This window comes from Hyperolius riggenbachi, chromosome 7 (assembly GCF_040937935.1).
Source record: "Hyperolius riggenbachi isolate aHypRig1 chromosome 7, aHypRig1.pri, whole genome shotgun sequence".
NCBI lineage: Eukaryota > Metazoa > Chordata > Amphibia > Anura > Hyperoliidae > Hyperolius > Hyperolius riggenbachi.
The window spans coordinates 95,279,015-95,298,581 of NC_090652.1; the positions used below are offsets into that span (position 1 = coordinate 95,279,015).

Here is a 19,567-nt window from a genome sequence, read left to right on the forward strand (position 1 = left end):
TGTGGCTAGGAAGTAAGTTTAGGAGGCAGACTACCGTAAGTTGTTTACAATTTGATGACAATTACAATCTACAAACGGAACTCAGATGTTTGCTTCCTCTGTACAGTATATGGATGGACAGTTTTATTGGGAATTAATAAGTTTTTCTTTTTCATCTAAAGCTATGAGAAATCAGACACGTACCGCTTCGAAGTCCCAAGAATGCTTCTGGAAGATCCACAGACCTTAGAGATCTACATCAACAAGAAGAAAGACAAGTAAATACAGCACACTTGTTATACTGTGAATTAATATAGGCCATGAGCCATATGGGGGGCAGTAGCTTTTTTTCGTTCCTGAAGAATGATGGGTATTTGTAGTTTAGATATGTAGCAGAAATACCTCTATCTTAGTAACCTAGCTCTTATTTTCTGGCTGCCATTGCGCAGGACTCTATGGAAGTGGTGGGCCCAATACCTGGAAAGCCAATCAGACTTGGATGCTGCTCTCAAGTACTATGAGATGGCACAGGACTACCTGTCTCTAGTTCGGGTGCACTGCTTCCTGAGGAACATTCAGAAGGTGAGAGATCATTGTCTACAACAGCTTCTTGCCTTATTAAATGGAAAGTATGCAAAGTGATGGAAGCCACAGCAATCAATCTGAAATTGACTTTCATTATGCTTGGCTCCGTACACTGTGGGTGAAATGTGGCTGGTTGGCTTTGGGGAGCATAAACAAAGGCACAATTACAGTTTCTGGTTGTCCTTGTGCTCCTAAAACATTTCTGAGGCTAAAGGGCCCTGGTCTCAATTTCTAAAAGTAGCACCTTAAATACCTTAAATCAACATTTTATGTCTGTTTATGGTTTTGTATTTGAGATGTGAACAAAACAGTCCTTACTTGGTGGTACTAAAACTGTGTACCAGTAATCCTCAGTGCACAGAAAGTCCTCAAAATGTATCACCACGGGCCTTGCCATCTCCAGAATCCACCATACAAGGCAGTTTACTATTCCTGACACTCGGTCAGGCTGTCTCCTCACTCTCTCCCTCTGCACACTAGTCTGCTGGGCTTATAGGCTTTTAAACAGTAGCACCTGAGCTACCAACAGGTGCACAAAAGAAAAACCTGGTGGATAACTCCACTCAGGATTCGGCAGCCAGACGCACACCTGTCCCCCCCACCCCCCTCCCCCTTACCCCCGTCCTGCTCCTGGCCAGCTTCAGATCCACATCAGCAAAATCCAAAATACAGCCTCTGGAGCTGCTTAACACAGAAAGTGCTAGATACCAGGTAATATATATATATATATATATATATATATATATATATTCCCATCTACAAGATAAGATAAAGTGGTGTCTCCCTACTTGTCACACCACCGATATAAAGCATATTAGGGCTTGTTTCCACTACACACAGATTCTGGATGCAGAAAAACTGACTCCAATGAATGCCTATGGGCCTGTTTCCACTAAACGCGATTTTTCTGATGCAGATTTCCCATAGACATTTATTGGAGTCAGTTTCCTGCATCCAGAATCCACGTGTAGTGGAAATAGGCCCTTAAGGTCCAATTCCAGGGATTATCTTGCTGGTTCCCCTCACTAGATAAAGTATATAGATAACAATTTTGAAGAAGAAGACAAAAAAAAAAAGAGTACCTAAAATAAAAATCTTGTATTTTTTCAGTGTGGTCCCATGATGTGTGCTTGGCAACATACTGCAATATCACTCCCCTCTATAGCCAACAATAACAACAACAACAACAACAACCAATAACATTTGTAAAGCGCTTTTCTCCCGTGGGACTCAAAGCGCATAAGCATAGCTCCGACCATCGTGGTACAGAGGAAGAATTTTATAAATCTGGAAATGCCAGGCTAAACAGGTGGCTTTTCAGTCTGGATTTGAATAGCTCCAGGGATGGTGCTGTCTTTACTGGGTGTGGTAGGGAGTTCCAAAGAGTAGGGGCAGCATGACAGAAGGCTCTGTCTCCAGATTTTTTGAGGTGCACTCTGGGAGACACCAAGTTTATAGAACTTGCTGATCTGAGGTTGTGAGAGGTGTGGTGCAGCTTCAGCAAGTCCTTCATGTATCCAGGGCCCAGATTGTGCAGGGATTTGAATGTCAGCAGTCCAATCTTGAAGAGTATTCTCCATTCTACTGGTAGCCAGTGCAGTGAGCGAAGGATCGGTGTAATGTGACAGTGGCGAGGCTGGTTTGTTAGCAATCTGGCAGCAGCATTCTGCACTAATTGCAGGCGACGCAGGTCCTTTTTGGGGAGGCCAGCATAAAGGGCATTGCAGTAGTCCAGCCGTGATGTGATGAAGGCGTGGACTAGGGTTTGAAGATCCTCTGGGGGAATCAGATGTTTAATCTTTGCAATGTTCTTCAGATGAAAGAAGGAAGATTTAACTACAGATGAAATTTGGTTTCTGAAACTCAATTCCCCATCGATTAGTACGCCAAGGCTGCGCACAAGGTTGGAGCTGTTTATGTCTGAATTCCCAATCCTGATTGGTGTTGCTTTAGGATAGAGCTGTTTTGATGGCGAGCACTGGCTTTGGACAAACAGGACCTCAGTTTTGTCAGCATTCAGTTTCAACCAGTTATCATTCATCCATGCCTGAAGCTCAGCTAAGCAAGAGTTTATTTTTGGGGTAGGGTCTGTTCCACCAGGTTTGAAGGACAGGTATAGCTGTGTGTCATCGGCGTAGCAGTGGTACCGATTGGCAACATGTAGATTGCAAACAGCAGAGGGGATAGGATTGATCCTTGTGGCACTCCGAATTGTAGAGGTGCAGGTTTGGACATTATAGGTCCTAGGGATACTCTCTGTGTTCTGTCAGTCAGGAATGATCTGAACCACTGGAGGGCTGATCCACTGATGCCACAGTACTCCTGCAGTCTGTTAAGCAGGATTTTATGGTCAACTGTATCAAAAGCAGCTGAGAGATCCAACAGGATTAGGATGGAGCATTCCCCTCTGTCCCTTGCCATGAGCAGATCGTTGCAGACTTGGATGAGGGCTGTTTCACAGCTGTGGTGTTTCTTAAAGCCAGATTGTAGAGGGTCCAGGATGTTGTTTACTGACAGCCTGGTTTCAAGTTGCAGATAGACAGCCTTTTCAATAACTTTACCTAAGAAGGGGAGGTTGGAGACAGGTCTGTAGCTGCTCATAGCATCTGGATCCATGGAAGGTTTTTTAAGAAGGGGCTTGATGATTCCTTCTTTTAGAGAGGTAGGAAACCTCCCTGCTTGCAGAGAGCAATTTACTATTTTGTGAAATGCTGGACCAAGCAGGTCAGGGCATTTCAGCATATGTTTAGTTGGTCCAGGGTCCAGGTCGCAGGTTGTCTGGCGGAGACGACAGAGGATGTCTGAGATCTCATTCTCACTAATACTTTTGAAGTCAGTCCAGGGTGTTAGGTTGTTTTTGCAGCTATTTCCATTAGTTGCATGAGTCTTGGGTGCTGTGGACTGAATGAGAGACCGAATAGAAGATACTTTGTCAGCAAAGTAACAAGCAAATTTCTCACATAGCTCCTTTGAGGGAGTTATAGTGGGTTTTAGACAGGATGGATTGCATAGTCTATCAACTGTGCGGAATAGTTGGGCTGGTCTGTTGGCGGCCTTTGCGATCTCCTGTGATAGGTAGGAGGATTTTTTCTTGGTGATCGCATTTTGGTAGCTTTCCAGGTGAGAGACAAGGGTGTGTTTATCTTTTGAATTCTGAGATTTTCGCCACTTCCTTTCTAGTCTGCGCACTTCTTTCTTTATGTCCTTTAGTGACAATAAGGAGTGAGTAGCACCTTGGCCATGCTTCTTCCCAAAATGCACTGTTAGTGAGAAGGCATGTGGTAGACTTGTCCATGCTCCCTTCCATTTCCTACTGTAAGAGGGACGATGGCTAGCAGCCTTAGGCTCAACACACACCATACAATCTTGGTTGTTCAATCTTACCACTTTCATGTAGTATAAGAGCTTATCCAATCAATCATTCAGGCTGCATTTCCACTTGTGCGGTGCGAATCGCTGCGGTAAAAATTTGCATGCGGATGCGAAAATCGCATGCGGGTCCATGCGAATTTTCATGCAAATTCGCACGCGAATTCGCATGGATGACGATGTATGCGAATTTAACCATGGCAGTGCTGGTGTGCTTTTCCATTGTTTCTATGCGAATTCACATGAAAATTCGCATACCCAAACCTCATGCGAATTTCCTATTAAATACATTGTATGCGATTCGCATAGCGGTATGCGAATTCTGATGGCTCTGTCATGCAAATTTTTTCTGCACAGAAAAACGCAAAGGAATCCTGACAAGTGGAAACAGTCCCATTCACTTGTATTGCTATGCGAATTTGCATGCGAAAAACGCATGCGAATTCGTGATAGTGGAAATGAGCCCTTAAGGTATTTTCAATCTGTTGGCCCTTATACTACATAGATTTGGTAAATCTGTACAACCAAGATTGTATGGTGTGTGTTGAGCTTAAAGAGAACCTGTACTGAGCAAAAATATTTAAAATAAACACATGCGGTAACTTCAAATGAACATTCCATAGTTACCTTGCCATCAGTTCCTCTCAGAAGCTCACCATTTTCTTCTGACAATAATCCCTTCCAGTTCTGACAATATTTTGTCAGATCTGAAATATATCAGTTGCTGTCAGTAAAATATCAGTTGCTGTCAGTTATAGCTGAGAGAAAAACTGATGTACCCGGTAATGTCCATGTTTCCCTATGGCTCAAGTGGGCGATGTTACAGTTTAACTGTGTGCTGACCAGAAAGCTGTTATGGGTAAAGGCCATTTTCAAAATGGAGGGCGGAAAATTCCCTTGATCACAGTGAACAAATAGGATGCTGGAGAGGAGAAAGACACCGAGGAGTAGACTACATGGAAGGTAAGTATGACTTGTGTATGCTTATTTTGACTTTTAATTTTCAGTTCAGGTTTTCTTTAAGCCATGCTTTTCTCCACTGGCTGTAGTAAGATGGAGGGAGAGTAGCATCCTTGGCTATGCTCCCTTTTTTTTTTTTTTTGCTGCATTTGGAGACAGAGATTAGCAGCCATGACTATGCTTTTTCCATGTGCTGCAATAGGCGGGAGTGAAAGTTGAAACCTTGGTTAGACCCTTCACCAGTTGTAGTAAGAGTTAAGGCACAGTGGCAACCTTGGTTAGGAGCATACGTATGAAATCGCCGCCAGCAGACGTAAGTGCAGGATACAGTCGATATACGGCTTACCTTGCTCCTGCACAAGTCCCGGCGATGTTAATTCCACCTCCAGGTCGACGTGGATGGTAGGAAATGATGTAATTCGGCTTCCAGCTATTGCTGGCAGCTGAATTACAGTGTTTTAAAAGTAACTTCAGCGCCAGAGTTACTCACAGTGCACCGCTATAGCCGTAATTCCTATTACAGTCTACGGTGGCGCCGGCTGCGCCCAAATCTCCTGCGCTGTATTCGACATGTTCAGGGTTAGTATGCTTCATTGGTTGTGGTAGAAGGGGGAGAGAGTGGCAGCCTTCACCATACTGCTCTCCACTACTTCTTTAAACAATTGTGCTTCTTTTTCACTTGCCTGTGTTAGAGAAGATGTCATCAGGCATTGATTTTTTTTTTTTTTATTGGTTTGTCTGTTTAAACACATAGATAATGCATAGCTGTATTGCTCTCCCATTTTCGCTCAACTGTACTAATAATCTTGGTCTATAGGCTGCAGAAATAGCCAACGAGACAGGTAACCTGGCAGCTTCCTACCACCTGGCTCGCCAGTATGAAAGCCAAGGGGATCTGAAACAGGCTGTTCACTTCTACACCAGAGCACAAGCCTACAACAATGCTATCAGGCTTTGCAAGGTAAGTACCTATCAAGAAGTTATCTCTGGATCCGTAAGCTCACTGAACATGGCTTTGATGTGGTCATTCTCACCTCTGCAGGAGAACAGTCTTGATGATCAGCTGATGAACCTTGCACTGTTGAGCACTCCGGAGGATATGATGGATGCTGCTCGATATTATGAGGAGAAAGGGGAACAGATGGATAGAGCTGTCATGCTTTACCACAAGGTAAGTGGTTACTATGTAGTAGAGCTCTTCATTGAATGAATTCTGTTGACTAGGTTGCCATAGCTATAGTCCAAGTGCTCAATCACTGGCAGTTTCCTGATAGACTGAGAATGATCAATACAAACAGCAGCTGATGCAGAAACACACACGCATATTTATAATGAATAAATGGGACCCTTGTACACATCTCTGTAGTTTACCAAATGTGGATCTAATTAAAGTAGTTCAAAAGTGATTGCATGATCATTAATGTTCCTAATCCATCAGCTGTACATGTTTGGTCCATAAAGGAGAGGAACATTGGAAAAGTTCATACAGATTTCTAACCATTGTCACTGAAGCACCTACCCTGTGTCTATATGGGAATTCTGTCACATTGGTAAGCAGAAAAAGCCATTAAAATAACTATGGTTCCTCTCTCCACAGTCAGGTCATCTCTCTAAGGCTTTGGAGTTGGCATTTGCTACAGAGCAGTTTGGTGCTCTACAGTTAATAGCAGAGGACCTGAATGAGAAGTCAGACCCGGCCTTACTTGCTCGTTGCTCGGACTTCTTCATCCAGCACAGCCAGTTTGAGAAGGCAGTGGAGTTGCTTCTAGCAGCTAAAAAGGTAAGCTGTAGTTTGTGGATTGTTGACATATCTATATAGCTAAATGAAGCTTGTATTTTTACCCTTGCAAGATGGGCCCTCAGGCTGTGAGGGTCAACAAAGTGATGTAAGGGAATGGGTGTGCGCTTTTAAGGCTCCATCAAACATTTGTTGTGGGCACCATGATTTGTAGTTTGCCTTTGCTAGAACCGAACCAACAGCTATATACAAGTTGGTGTAAACGGCTCTGTAAATGTAAAGGCAGCCACACCCCATTTCATTTGTATTACCCATTTCCTTGGTCCACCACCTTGCGCCCTGCAAATCCAACAGGTATTTGATTTAATATTGATTGCACCATAGCTAGCTTTGTATTGCTCACTTCAGTACGAAGCTATACAGACATCATTAACTTGCCACTCACTTCCTCAAAGATGTTTTCCCAATCTGAATATGGTTGCCCCCCTCATGAAAATGCCACAAAGGGAAGCAGATAATTTTTGTGCACTGCAAGGGTCATCAGAGTTTATTCTATGGCTATTCGGTTGCATTTATGATTTTCTGATGTTTAATTTTGCCCGGTACAGAGTGGGCCCACTTTTTACAGGTGCCATGAATTGAATATGGCTAATTGTAGGATATGTGTGCCATTCTGATCACACTAGCACACTGGCCTTGCTTTCAATTTATTGTTGTTTAATTGTCCTCCAGTACTATGAAGCTCTTCAGCTTTGTCTGGAGCAGAACCTCATCATCACAGAAGACATGGCTGAAAAGATGACCGTGTCTAAAAACTCCAAAGAGCTCAGTGAGGACGCAAGGCGGGAGCTGCTGGAACGTATCGCAGACTGCTGCATGAGGCAAGGAAATTACCACCTCGCCACTAAGAAATACACTCAAGCTGGGAACAAGATAAAGGTAAGAGGAATCAGATGCTTTTTTTTATATAAGCACTTTCACAGCTACAGCAAATAAGCAATTCTCAGGGTAATGCTGGGTTTTACACCATACAATTTATAATGGCCCTTGGGGCCATTATAAGAGGGAGTGCAGGATTGACAATGATTAGTTGCTGTAGGTAACAAGCACCATTCTTTTCTAAATAGATATAACAGCACTTTTTGGATCATTCAATTTATAAAGATTGAGCTCCTGATACCTGGTACCAGTGTGGTGACAAAGTTTACCAGCAAGAGAGGCAGAGATCCCAACGTGCGCCCCCCTCTGAATTGTGCCTGCCCCTATATAGGTAGCCAGATATGATCCTATTATTAGATAGCCTCCCCACCACCTCACTCAGTATAGGTACGGTACCCAGATGTAGCCTCCTCCCCAGTATTTGATAACCAGATGTGCCCCCCATATAGATAACCAAATGTGTTGCGGTATAAGATAGCCCCCATCTCCAGTATAGTAGTCAGATGTGCCCCCAGTATTAGGTATGCTACCCCCCTCCAATATAGCCAGATGTGCCCCCAGTATTAGGTATGCTACCCCCCTCCAATATAGCCAGATGTGGCCCCAGTATTAGGTAGGGGTCCCCCAAGTATAAATAGCAAGAAGAGGTGCCCCAGTAATGAGGTAGCCTCCTACCCAGTATAGACAGCCTGAAGTGCTCCTATTAGGTAGGTCCCCTCCACCACACACACACACACACAATTCTAGAAAGCCAGATGTGGCACTATGATTAGGTACCCCCACCCCCCATTTTAGATGGACAAATGTGCCTCTTTTATTAGGTTAGTCCACCCCAGTGTAGACTGGCAGATGTGCCTGATCCACAGTTCTGCGCCGCTTGGCTCCTGCCTCCTCTTCGTCACATGGGGTGCACTGCCATACTACAGGTTTGTGCTCAGAATATTCATAAGAGACAGGAGCTCTGCACTAGTGCAGTTGAGCGGCGCAGGTATATGAATCGGGTGTTTCCATGCATTCTCGCTAACGATCTGTATCTGGGGCCTGGAGTAATCGGAGGAGGCAGCAGTCAGGAGCCAGGCAGAGGTTCGGGAACAACCGCCAAGGGGTTCATGTTGTGCCCATACGTCTCTGCGCCCAGAGGCTCGCGCCTGTCCAGCCTCTGCCTAGCTCAAGCACTGCCTGGAACCCACACCATGCAATTTCCTGTCAGATCGACAGGTCAAATCGAAAATGTCCCACAGTTCTGATATGATTTCTGATCAGTTTTCTGACCACTTCTATACAAAAATCGACCGGAAATCATATTGCACCTGTCGGAGATTATTAACCTTACCAGTCAGAAATGATTGACTCGCTTATTTGTAAAAAGTTATTTAGCTTGAGTGTCTCTTCATAATCCCCAAACAACATTACCACTTTAACAGTGCAACACACAATTGGCTATAATGGAGGACAGTGTGGTGGGTGTACACCATCTGTAACCTTTCCATCTTGGCCACTCATTTCAAGAAGTGGCCTTCTGCAGCAGCAGTACAAGTCTGTGCACTCGCTACTGCTGCTTCTCCAGCTGCGAAAGTAATGACCATGGCTGCTGACCAGGTATTCTTTTCAAATTGGTTGAGTATTTGAACTTGAGGGTAAGGGCTGATTTCACTCGGATGTCTGCTGCCGCGTTCGAATTCCAGCGTTTAGAGGCTAGTTTTTTAAGGTTTTTGGGAAGCCTTCAAGGCTAGTGGTTCGGGTCCCTACACTGGTTTCCCGGCGATCACCTGCCAGGCTTTCATGAAAGCCTGCAAAAGCCTGTCCTTAAAGCTCCCATTCACTTGAATGGGACGGTGGTAGATCCCAAAAAAGTTGCATCTGAAATGCCACGTTTAACGCCGTAAAAGTTATTACTACTATATGAAACCAGGACACACCTTTATAAATCCCTCAAATTTACTGGCGCAAATTGGTTTAAAGAACTGGTAAAGAATGAATTGCCAGTCTGTTAGCTGATCAGCATTTGGTGTTTGCCAATTTTAGCATTCTCAGGATGGTTTTATATGTATTCTCATCACGTGTCTTCTTCTCCAGGCCATGAGGTCTTTACTGAAGTCAGGTGACACAGAGAAGATTGTGTTCTTTGCTGGAGTGTCCCGTCAAAAGGAAATCTATATCATGGCAGCCAATTATCTGCAGTCACTGGATTGGCGACAAGACCCCTACATTGTTAATCACATCATTACCTTTTACACAAAGGGCAGAGCCCTAGACCTGTTAGCTGGCTTCTATGATGCCTGTGCCCAGGTAAGACTTTGTGGGAATATGTTATTCATTACCTTAAGGTAAACTAATCTTCTTCACATCATATGAATGTGTGTGTATATATTAATGTGCCTCTGTAGGTGGAGATTGATGAGTACCAGAACTATGAAAAGGCAATGGGTGCTCTGGCTGAGGCTTACAAATGTCTAAGCAAAGCCAAGATGAGAAGCCCAGAGGAGCAGGAAAGGAAATTATCCGAAATGCAAAATAAGCTGACACTGGTGAAAAGGTTTATCCAAGCGCGCAGGTGAGACCTGTCAAGTCTAAACAACAGCTTTTATATAACATCCTTTATTTGTACTGCTTAGATTTCTACTCTTGAGCATAAGTATATGCCAGACAGATCTTCCTAAAGAGACCCATAAACCTGAGACATTCCTCAGCAGATGTGATCAAATCTGCCAGATTGTTGCTCGACCATGCCAACATGATCATCATTTTGATAGATTTGTGGCAGAAATCTACCAACATAACCAATCAGACAGGATTTTTTAATAAAAAATTTGTGGATGAAAGGGGTTGGGGGCGTGGCAGGTTCAATGTTGTGAGGGGGGACCTAGAGCAGGTGATGGCTCCCCCCAGGTGTCCCGCCTGCTAATACTGCTCCCCGGGGCCCCTCCTAAGTATTAACGCAGGAAAACTCTCTCACACATCTCTCCAGCCGGTGACCTCCCACCTCTGTACATCTGTCATCTCCTGGTGCCCATAGTCACCCAGCGTAAACCATACAGCCTTACTGGCAGATAAGTGAAGCAGGGAACCAATACCAGGTCACTTTTTAAAGAACTATATGTCTTTGAAAGTTGTGACACATACACTTCTGATCCTTAGATGATAGTATGGTAGCTATCTTAGAAATCCTCCCCAGAGACACCTATGTGAATTTCCCTAATAACCAGGTGGATACATTTGAAAAATAGCGTTTCAACACTACATACACAGGGTTAATAACTCTTGAACAGGTACACATGGGGGTATTTGTGTTTCTTCCACCTCACCCCAGTGCACAGATGTAGCGTTCCAGGCAGTGGCGTAGCTAAGGAGTTGTGGGCCCCGATGCAAGTTTTACAATGAGGCCCCCCAAGAACTCTATACATAGCAATTGATACGGTGCACCAAAACCTGCCAATGGCAACTACAGTGTCAGAGGTGCAAGAAGAGGATGGGGGACACTTTGTTAATAATTACCATTATTCAAAGTATCTATAGAAGTGATTATTATGAGCACAGGACCAATAGAGAGCTAATACTGTAGTTGAAGGAGGGCCCTCCGGGGGCCCCTCTAGCCCAAGGGCCCTGATGCGGTCAATACCTCTGCACCCCCTATTGCTACGCCCCTGGTTCCAGGAATATACTGAGTATGGGTGCCCCTCTTATTAGAACCAGCTGTAGGTATCATGGCTGTATACAGAAGTAACAGATGATTCCCCTTGCAGGTCATACACCGCAGACAAACAGGAAGGGGTCAGACAGTGCGAGCTGCTGCTGGAAGAGCCAGATATGGAGAGTGCCGTACGTATCGGGGATGTGTATGGTCTGCTGGTGGACCACTACACTCAGCAGGGAGATTTCCAGAAGGTAAATGGATTGAAATTCACTGATATTTCTCAGCTCATGCACTTTTAATGCAGTGTCACTTTGCTGAGTCATAAGGGGAGGGATGTGTTGTGGATTTGCTGATCACCTGACATAACTTGTTCTGAAAGAAATAGTGGCTGATTTCTGCTGTTTCTCACACAAGCCTATAGAATACCCAGACAGCTCATAATGGTTCAGAACTACTAGGAAAGTATTAGGGGCTAAAAGAGACTGAAAAGCTCTCCTACTAAAAAGCAACACGGAATATAATTTTGCCTTCTTAAAATAGAAGGTATTTGCTATAATTCAGCTTAAACTGAGCAACGGTGGTTTCCCATGATGCATCACTCCCAAATATGCAGATCTCTTTATGCCACTAAAGCCAGACACACATCCAGAACCCCGGGTGTATAGTGAGCCTATAGCTCATACATTTTACAGAGCCACATCAACCCAACATGCATACAGCCTGTTTCAGACATTATGGTCCTCATCAGTGCATAGCAGGGATTGATGTGGCTCTATGGGATAAAGATTGGACCAGTGTTACAGAATACAGGGATAGCGCTTGGTGACCCAGAAACAGTAGGAAAGTATTAGTGGTTAAAAGAGACCGAAAAGACCTCTTACTAAAAAGCAAAGCTGGGCATCATGGGAAACCACAGTTACCTACTTAATTATTGCAAATGCCTTTTTATTTTGCCTGTTTTAAGGCAAAATTATCTTTCTCACACAATATGACAGTGGGGACCTGTCCTCCCTCCCCCCACCCTGCAATGGAACAGACATCCAGGTCTGAATATAGTCCTATGCCCTGATTATATTAGCTATACTTCAGGATCCCGTAGGGAGGGTTCACACTTATCATTTCTGATAAGGGGGGGGGGGGGATATAGGAAGTAGGGTAATCACAAACTAATTCCTGACAGGTTAACCAAAAATTTTATATTTCGGATTGCTCAAGGCTAAATGGGGAGGATGACGCCTCCCAATGCAAATCCATAAACTGTAAGCCGACACCTCCTTGGTTAATTGTTACAAATTTATTGTGATGAATAAAATCTATAACGTTAACCAAGAAGGTGCCAGCTTACATTCTGTGTGAAAAATCACAAAGCGAACTCAAAATTGCATGCCCTTTTTTTTTTTTTTTGCAAAGTGCAATCTTTCTGTGTTTCCTACTACTTCTTGAAACATGATTCATGCACACAAATAGAGCTGCTGTCTGATTTTTAATTGCTGAAAATTCGCATATGCAAAAATAATCTCAAATAGAATTCAATGGCATTGAAAAACATATGTGCAGCGTTTTTGCAAATTCACATATCGTACTTTATTTTTAAGAAGCGTGAACCCTGTCTTAAAGGACACCTGAAGTGAGAGGGATATGAAGGCTGACATACTTGTTTAATTTGAAAGCAAACCAGTTGCCTGGCTGTCCTGCTGATCCTCTGCCTCTAATACTTTTAGCCATAGTCCCTGGTCAAGCATGTAGATCCGATGTTTGACTTAAGTTTGAGTGCATTTGCCACATGCTTGTTTCAGATGTTTGATTCAGATGCTACTGCAGCCAAATAGACCAGCAGGACTGCCAGGCAACTGGTATTGTTTGAAAGGAAATAAATATGGCATCCTCCATATACCTCGTTTCAGGTTCCATTTAAAGACTTGCACCTTTCACATTATATGAATCTTTTGTGATTTTTTTTTTTTTTAAGTAGGATATCTCTACTTAGCTAGCTATGTATACTGCTGTTTTTTGTATTGTGTTCTATTTGTTTTTACAAAATGAGTTTCTAGTATTCAGAAGATATAGCACCAAAATATTCCACATTACTTTATAAAATATATTAAAACCTTCATTTTGCCCCATGCGCCACAGAAGCTAACACTGTAATGTCTGTTCCACAGCAGTTTGGTCAGTCACCATGTCGGTATGTTTTAAGACAACCAATGTGTGGGAAGAAAGTACAGATCCCAGTTATTGGAGTGGTATAAAGTATCCCAGTACTAATCACTAAGATGCCCTGCAGTACATATTCATTTTTAGATGACACCAACACCTCCCATGGCCCTGTGCAATATGTGGAAAGTATACCATTTACATGGATAAACGAGAATAATAAAAACACACTGTCGAGCACACATTGTTAACACTAGGAACCTACAGAGGTAACGACATGTAGAAACATGGGAGATTGAGGGCCTGAAGAGATCATTTTGGGATTGTTTTTTAGGTGTCAAGAGTGGATTTAAGCTGAACTGGTTGTGGGATAGAGTCCTAGATTAGGGGAGAAGTTTGTGAAAAGTCCTGTATGCAGGAGTGGAAAGAGGTGAAGAGAGCTGATGGGAGAAATCAGTTGATAACAGAGTGAAGGTGGCAATTGGGTTGGTATATGCAAAGTGGTCTAGGGTTCAAGGTGTGTTTGTAGTTCCTGGGGGGGCTCAGCGCATCTCTGATGGAGGCCATTCGGAGGCGGCCTGGTGTTGCGCTGATCCACCTTTTGCGCAATTTTCGATTTTATTTGATTAGCCGCACCCAGGCTATGCATATGCATAGGTTAGGATTTAGTTAGTGTTAGACCCCTCCCATGGAGGATTGACTTCTTCGCAGTGGGAGGGACGAGTACTTAATAGGTTGCATGCAAGCTGTTAATGGAAACCAACATCCTCCTCTAGTGGTAGACAGGTCATGTGTATGCTCGGTGTGTATTCGACCCCACAAGTGGGGCTTGCACTCTTTTGCAGGTAGGCACTAGTCTGTTTTTAAGTAGCGCTGCTCACTTCCTTGCTATGTAGTAATGTAATTCGTTTTTGGTCAGCTGCTCCCACTTAACAGCCATGCTTTTGGTGTATATGCAGAGCTTCTGTTTGGGTTCAAGGTGCGTTTGTAGTTCCTGGGGGTGCTCAGCGCATCTCTGATGGAGGCCATTCGGAGGCGGCCTGGTGTTGCGCTGATCCACCTTTTGCGCAATTTTCAAGCTATAGGGGAGCCTGGCTGTAGAGAGCTTTGTAGGTTAGAAGCATGAACTGTATCCTTGTGTGATAAGCACAAGTGGCCAAGAGTAGATGAGAATGAGCTGAGCAGCACAGTTCGGTGGTGGGGGGGGGGGCTTGGGGGGAGGCGCAGAATATTTCATTTGAGATATGAAGAGGGGACACACTAGCTTTTTAGTTGTCTGCTATTTATGTTAAAATATTAACTGATTCAGGACTGCGTTTGTTGAAATCTACGTCCTGCAGATGGCTGTGTGGCTCTGACGGGTTGTAGATTTTAACTTCCCCTGCCACGTGCTACTGCCAATCGTGTCGCTCTCTACCCGTTGCAGTTCACTTGCCCTGCCGTCTCTATGACAGCAGAGCTTTGTGAGCTGGTCAGGAGCCGATTTCATTGGCTCTTGAGTTCTGACCCTGTCATCAATGTGAACCAATCTCATTGCCTTACATTGATCGCAGGGTCAGGAGCCAATGAAAATGGCTTATGACCGGCTCACAGAGCTCTGCCGCTATGGAGACGGCAGAGTGGGAGGGCTAAGGCTACAGGTGATCGGGACTAGCGGCGATTCTGTGCGCCGTGATGTCGGCAAGCCCTGATATTTAGTACCAAAAGTCTCTGGTCCTTATGGGGCCAAAGACCGCTGGTACCAAAGTCGTTAAAAAAAACTAAAACATTGAAGCTGATTTTTACCTAATTGGAGGCTTATTCATTAAGCATCTCATAGCAACCAATCGCTGTCAATCACCCAATGTAGAGAGCAAAACAAAAAAGCACCTGATTTCTACAAACTACACACATTTTGTTTCTTGAAGTGGAGTTATGTATGTGAGGTCCACTATGCCTGTCTGCTAACATATTCTCCTATATTCCCCTCTCTGAACAGGCCTATCGCTATCTAGAGGAAATGAGGTCCAAAATGCCTTCTGTCAACCTCAGCTATTACGTGCCGCAGGGCACGGTGGAGGCCATATATCGGGCCCTCTCCATCCCACTCAGCCACAAGGCCACATCCGAGCACATGCGCCACAACAGCGTGGATGACAGTGAGGAGGTGGAAGAAGCACCAGATATCGGTTTTGATGGTTGACCCTCAGCACATTCTATGTTCTTCTCATAATATGCAGAGGCCATCCCACTCCATCACTGAAATGGAAAATGAAATCAGTGGAGGGCTTAACCAGATGGGTGATTTATGTTTTATGTTCCTGAGTTATTCGGTTACACTTGGTGGAGATCACCTCATTGGTTTCAGTGTTGCCAATGACGTTATTTCCTTTCAGGTAGTCGATCACTACGTAGCATGAGATCAGAACCACCTATATAGTTTAGTCCTTATGCTGGCCACACATGGGACAATATAGTGGACTAGGCCTAAGGCCCGTTTAAAAACCGGCGCTAGCCCCCACACTGGTCTCTCTCTTTTAAATTATCCGCGTGCATACATTGTGCGCTACTCATGCACGCGCCCCCCCCCCCCCCCCCGAGTGCGCACCTGCCTGCCCCCCCTTTGGGACCCGTCCTCCTCTGCTGCGCATCATTCCCCTCCAGCTCTTGGCAGTGTCTCTGCGTCCCTCCCTGCAAATGCGCAGTGCAAGAAAGCACTGACAAAGCAGGACGCAGAGACACAGGCAAATTATATAAAGAGATGGACCGATCCTCATTTTTTTATGTGAAATCATTGCATTGGCAGGAACTAGTAATATGCTGGTCATACAATGGCAGTCACTGCAGTAAATGTTCAGTGAAAAACAGTGATGTTTCTCTCTGGTCACTTTAAACATGCTGTCATATGTGCAGTGAACAAACTGTTTTTTGTTTCTCAGAACTTGTTTGGATGTATGAAATTAGCACGTGAATCCCTTGCACTGTTGCGGAAGTCGGTTGCTTTTTTTTCTTTTTTTTTTAAACCTGCCAGTGTTTGGACAGAATTTATGATTTTTCCTGAAAATGAGAAATTCAGTGACTTGATTGTTTGACAAGTTCTTCCCATGTGTGGCCAGATCTAAAGATCAACTTCACACAGATCCAATATTGCAGTTTTGAGTGGGCATTCCTGGGACTGACCATCTTCTGTATCTCAAAGACTCAACTGGGAAGACTCCTCCTTCATAGTTCATGCCTGTGGCCTGCACACAAAGCTATTACAAAGGCATCTTTCAGTATAGCTCCACAATGGGCTCGATTCAGTAAACCGTGCTAAGTGTTAGCAAGCCTGTGAAAAGCCCTATATCATGCCTAAAGTTAGTTTAGGCATGATAAATTCACATCTAAAGACTTTAGGTGTGATAACTAGGGTGCTAACTGGGTTAGCACCCTTTACTAAATTCACATCGCGCGCACAGTCCCGCACGCAAAACTTTGCGCGCGCACGGCGAAAACAGCTCACCCGATGCGCCTAGAAGGTCGCATTGGGTGCGACCTTAATGTCGCACCATGTGACATTAAAGTCTCACGCAATGCGACCTTATAGGCGCATCAACGCGCCGTTTTCGTCGCACCGCGATGCGACATTTCGCGCACACTGCACTGTGGGCACACAAAGTTTTCAGTGTGGGACTTTGCGTGCGATGTAAATTTAGTAAACGGTGCTGACCCAGTTAGCACCCTAGTTATAACGCCCAAAGTCTTTAGGCGTGCTAACTGGGTTAGCACCGTTTACTGAATCAAGCCCAATGTCTATTGCAGTGTAAGAATGAGGTCTGGTTTGTGTATGCCTCCACCAATGTCTCAGAGAAATGGAAGAGGGCCAATTATTTTTTTAGGGACTTTACAAAACTAAAACATCAGTTCTGAGTGAGGTTGACCTTTAAAGGACAACCAAGGTGACTTGTGACATAATGAGATAGACATGTGTATGTACAGTGCCAAGCACACAAATGACTATGCTGTGTTCCTTGTTTTCTTTCTCTGCCTGGAAAAAGTAAATATCAGGTAGGCAAGTGACAGTTTCTGTCTGGGTTGGGACGGAGTCGGACTATAGAGTAACCCTCACTGATATGTAATTACAGCCATAAACCACTTTCCTGTCAGTAAATGGCTTCTGAGAGCAGGAAAGAGATAAAAAGGGGCAATCATTCATAGATTCGAGATCTGGCACTTCAATGAAGGTGTCGTCATTGAGCAGAGACAACTAATCACTAAAAACGTAAAAACTAGATTTAAGTGTAAAATAAAACTGGGATATCTAAAAAAGTAATTTTTAGGAGGAGGAGGATAGATGCAATTGTTTATCTCATCAGTTTATTTTCACCTCGGATGTCCTTTAAATTACTTTCCCACAACATTTCCATGTGCCTAAGCTACTTTTACCATTCTGGCTTTTAAATTGGACCTTAATCTGTTGATTTGTGAAACTTGTATGAAACAGACCACAATAGATGGAAGGAACAGACCAAAATGAGCTGTATCTTTCATGCATGGGAGAAGAAGCTATTCTGTGGGCTCGTTCAGCTCTGTAATTCCTATGGGTTACTGCTGGTCAGATGCTTAAAACCCAAGTCCAGAAAATAAAGTATCATCACATACTTATGGTGCCCATACACGATACAATAAAAACGTTCGATTTTCCCGTTTATTTAATCTAAATGATCGAATTGAATGAAAGTTGAAAATATTTTTTTTTTTCGATCAAGAAATTCGAACGATTATCCCGTTTTTTCGAGAAAAATGTTCGGACATGCTGGAAAAATCTTTATATTCGATCTAACGGAATAATCTAACTAAATGATCTAATTGAAAGATTGTACCATGTATGGCCACCTTTAGACAGATCTCTTCATTTGTACCAACATGCAGGTAGGCGGATTGTTTATCAATCTGGTCACATGATCAGTTTCCCTGGACGGGGCTTTACCTTTTGGACTTCAGGGCCAGTTTCAGAATATGTCGTTCTCTGTGGCCTAGATGCAGAATGCTCACCATAATGCCTGAGATGTTAATCAGACTGTGCTGGCTATTCAGGGCTATTCATGTGACATTTGCTCTACAGTGGCAGCAGCCAATCAGATCTCATCCCCTGTCTCTGCTGAATAAGCCTGACTGTTTCAGAGGCCACCATGCAGACATGCGCTAAACCGGAGTGCAATCACACACAATGCAGCTCAACACTGTGTATACTGGAAACTTTCACTGAAAATCACTAACCTGCTCTTATTTTTATACAAAATCTTGAGATTGTTTTTTTGTGTATTTTTTTTTCTAAATAAGTAAATTATTTGTAAAGTATATTTCTACACGTATATAAATATAATAGGGTTTTATAAAACAGCTGTGTGTCTCGTGTTTATTTGCAAGTTCAATTCAATTGATTCATGATCGTTTTGGGTGAGAGTTGGCCCAGCAGCCTCTGGCAGTCATGCATGCTTGGCTCAGCTGAGCTACTTTATATTTATATTTATTTATATATAGTGTGCTTTGACGAGAGGAGGGTAGGAGAAGCAGGAGGCTCCCCAATGTAAAAAGAAATGACCAAACTGAGCAATCAGTAAGCGCAATTTGTTTTAGCGAGGTATGTGGCTCCCAGGAGACATGGAAAAGCCTCCACTGTTTTTCCGTTTGCAGCCACTGAGGAAATTTGCAAATCTAACAGTAAGCACACATTGCTCTTCTTTGCAGTCTTAGCAACAGTACCCTATTTTCTATAACGTTTGCACAGAAATCCCCAGCATGCTGCAATAGTAATTAGCTGCCCAAAGCAGGTGTCTTACTTCTCTTCCACACCTTCACTAATTCATCCATAATCTGCAATGATCCAAAACATAAGGCCAAGCCTGTCATTGGCTACAGCAAAATAAAGTGAAGGTTCTGGAGTGGTCATGTCAGTCTCCTGATCTCAATATCATTGAACCACTCTGGGGAGACCTCAAACGTGCAGTTCACGCAAGTATTTACGGGAACTGGAGGTTTTTTTGCCTGGAAGAATGGGTAGCTTTACCGTCTGAGAAGACTAACAACTCTGCGACCGCCTAATGCAGAATTGCAGCCCAGGACCACCTAACGCGGAATTGCTTCACCTCCCGCTGCGCGAGATTTGCAGGGAATGAGCGCTCGCTCAGCGCCTGTTCCCTACAGGGGGGCACAGAAGGCCGCCGTGATCAGCCTGCTAGCCTGTGATG

General features: G+C 43.9%; 1 protein-coding gene across 4 annotated transcripts in view; it reads left to right on the forward strand.

Annotated features, from left to right (window-relative positions):
* The window catches only part of IFT140 (intraflagellar transport 140), a 162,616-nt gene extending 143,923 nt beyond the window's left edge, over positions 1–18,693 (forward strand). For all 4 annotated transcript variants that reach the window (XM_068244383.1, XM_068244382.1, XM_068244385.1 and 1 more), the window contains 10 exons: positions 162–257; positions 429–561; positions 5,711–5,854; positions 5,936–6,064; positions 6,491–6,673; positions 7,364–7,570; positions 9,647–9,859; positions 9,958–10,124; positions 11,314–11,455; positions 15,337–18,693. In XM_068244383.1, coding sequence (XP_068100484.1) covers positions 162–257; positions 429–561; positions 5,711–5,854; positions 5,936–6,064; positions 6,491–6,673; positions 7,364–7,570; positions 9,647–9,859; positions 9,958–10,124; positions 11,314–11,455; positions 15,337–15,540 — 1,618 coding nt within the window. In that variant the 3' untranslated portion in view covers positions 15,541–18,693. The remainder of the gene's footprint in view (positions 1–161; positions 258–428; positions 562–5,710; positions 5,855–5,935; positions 6,065–6,490; positions 6,674–7,363; positions 7,571–9,646; positions 9,860–9,957; positions 10,125–11,313; positions 11,456–15,336) is intronic.
* Positions 18,694–19,567: the final 874 nt, after the last annotated feature.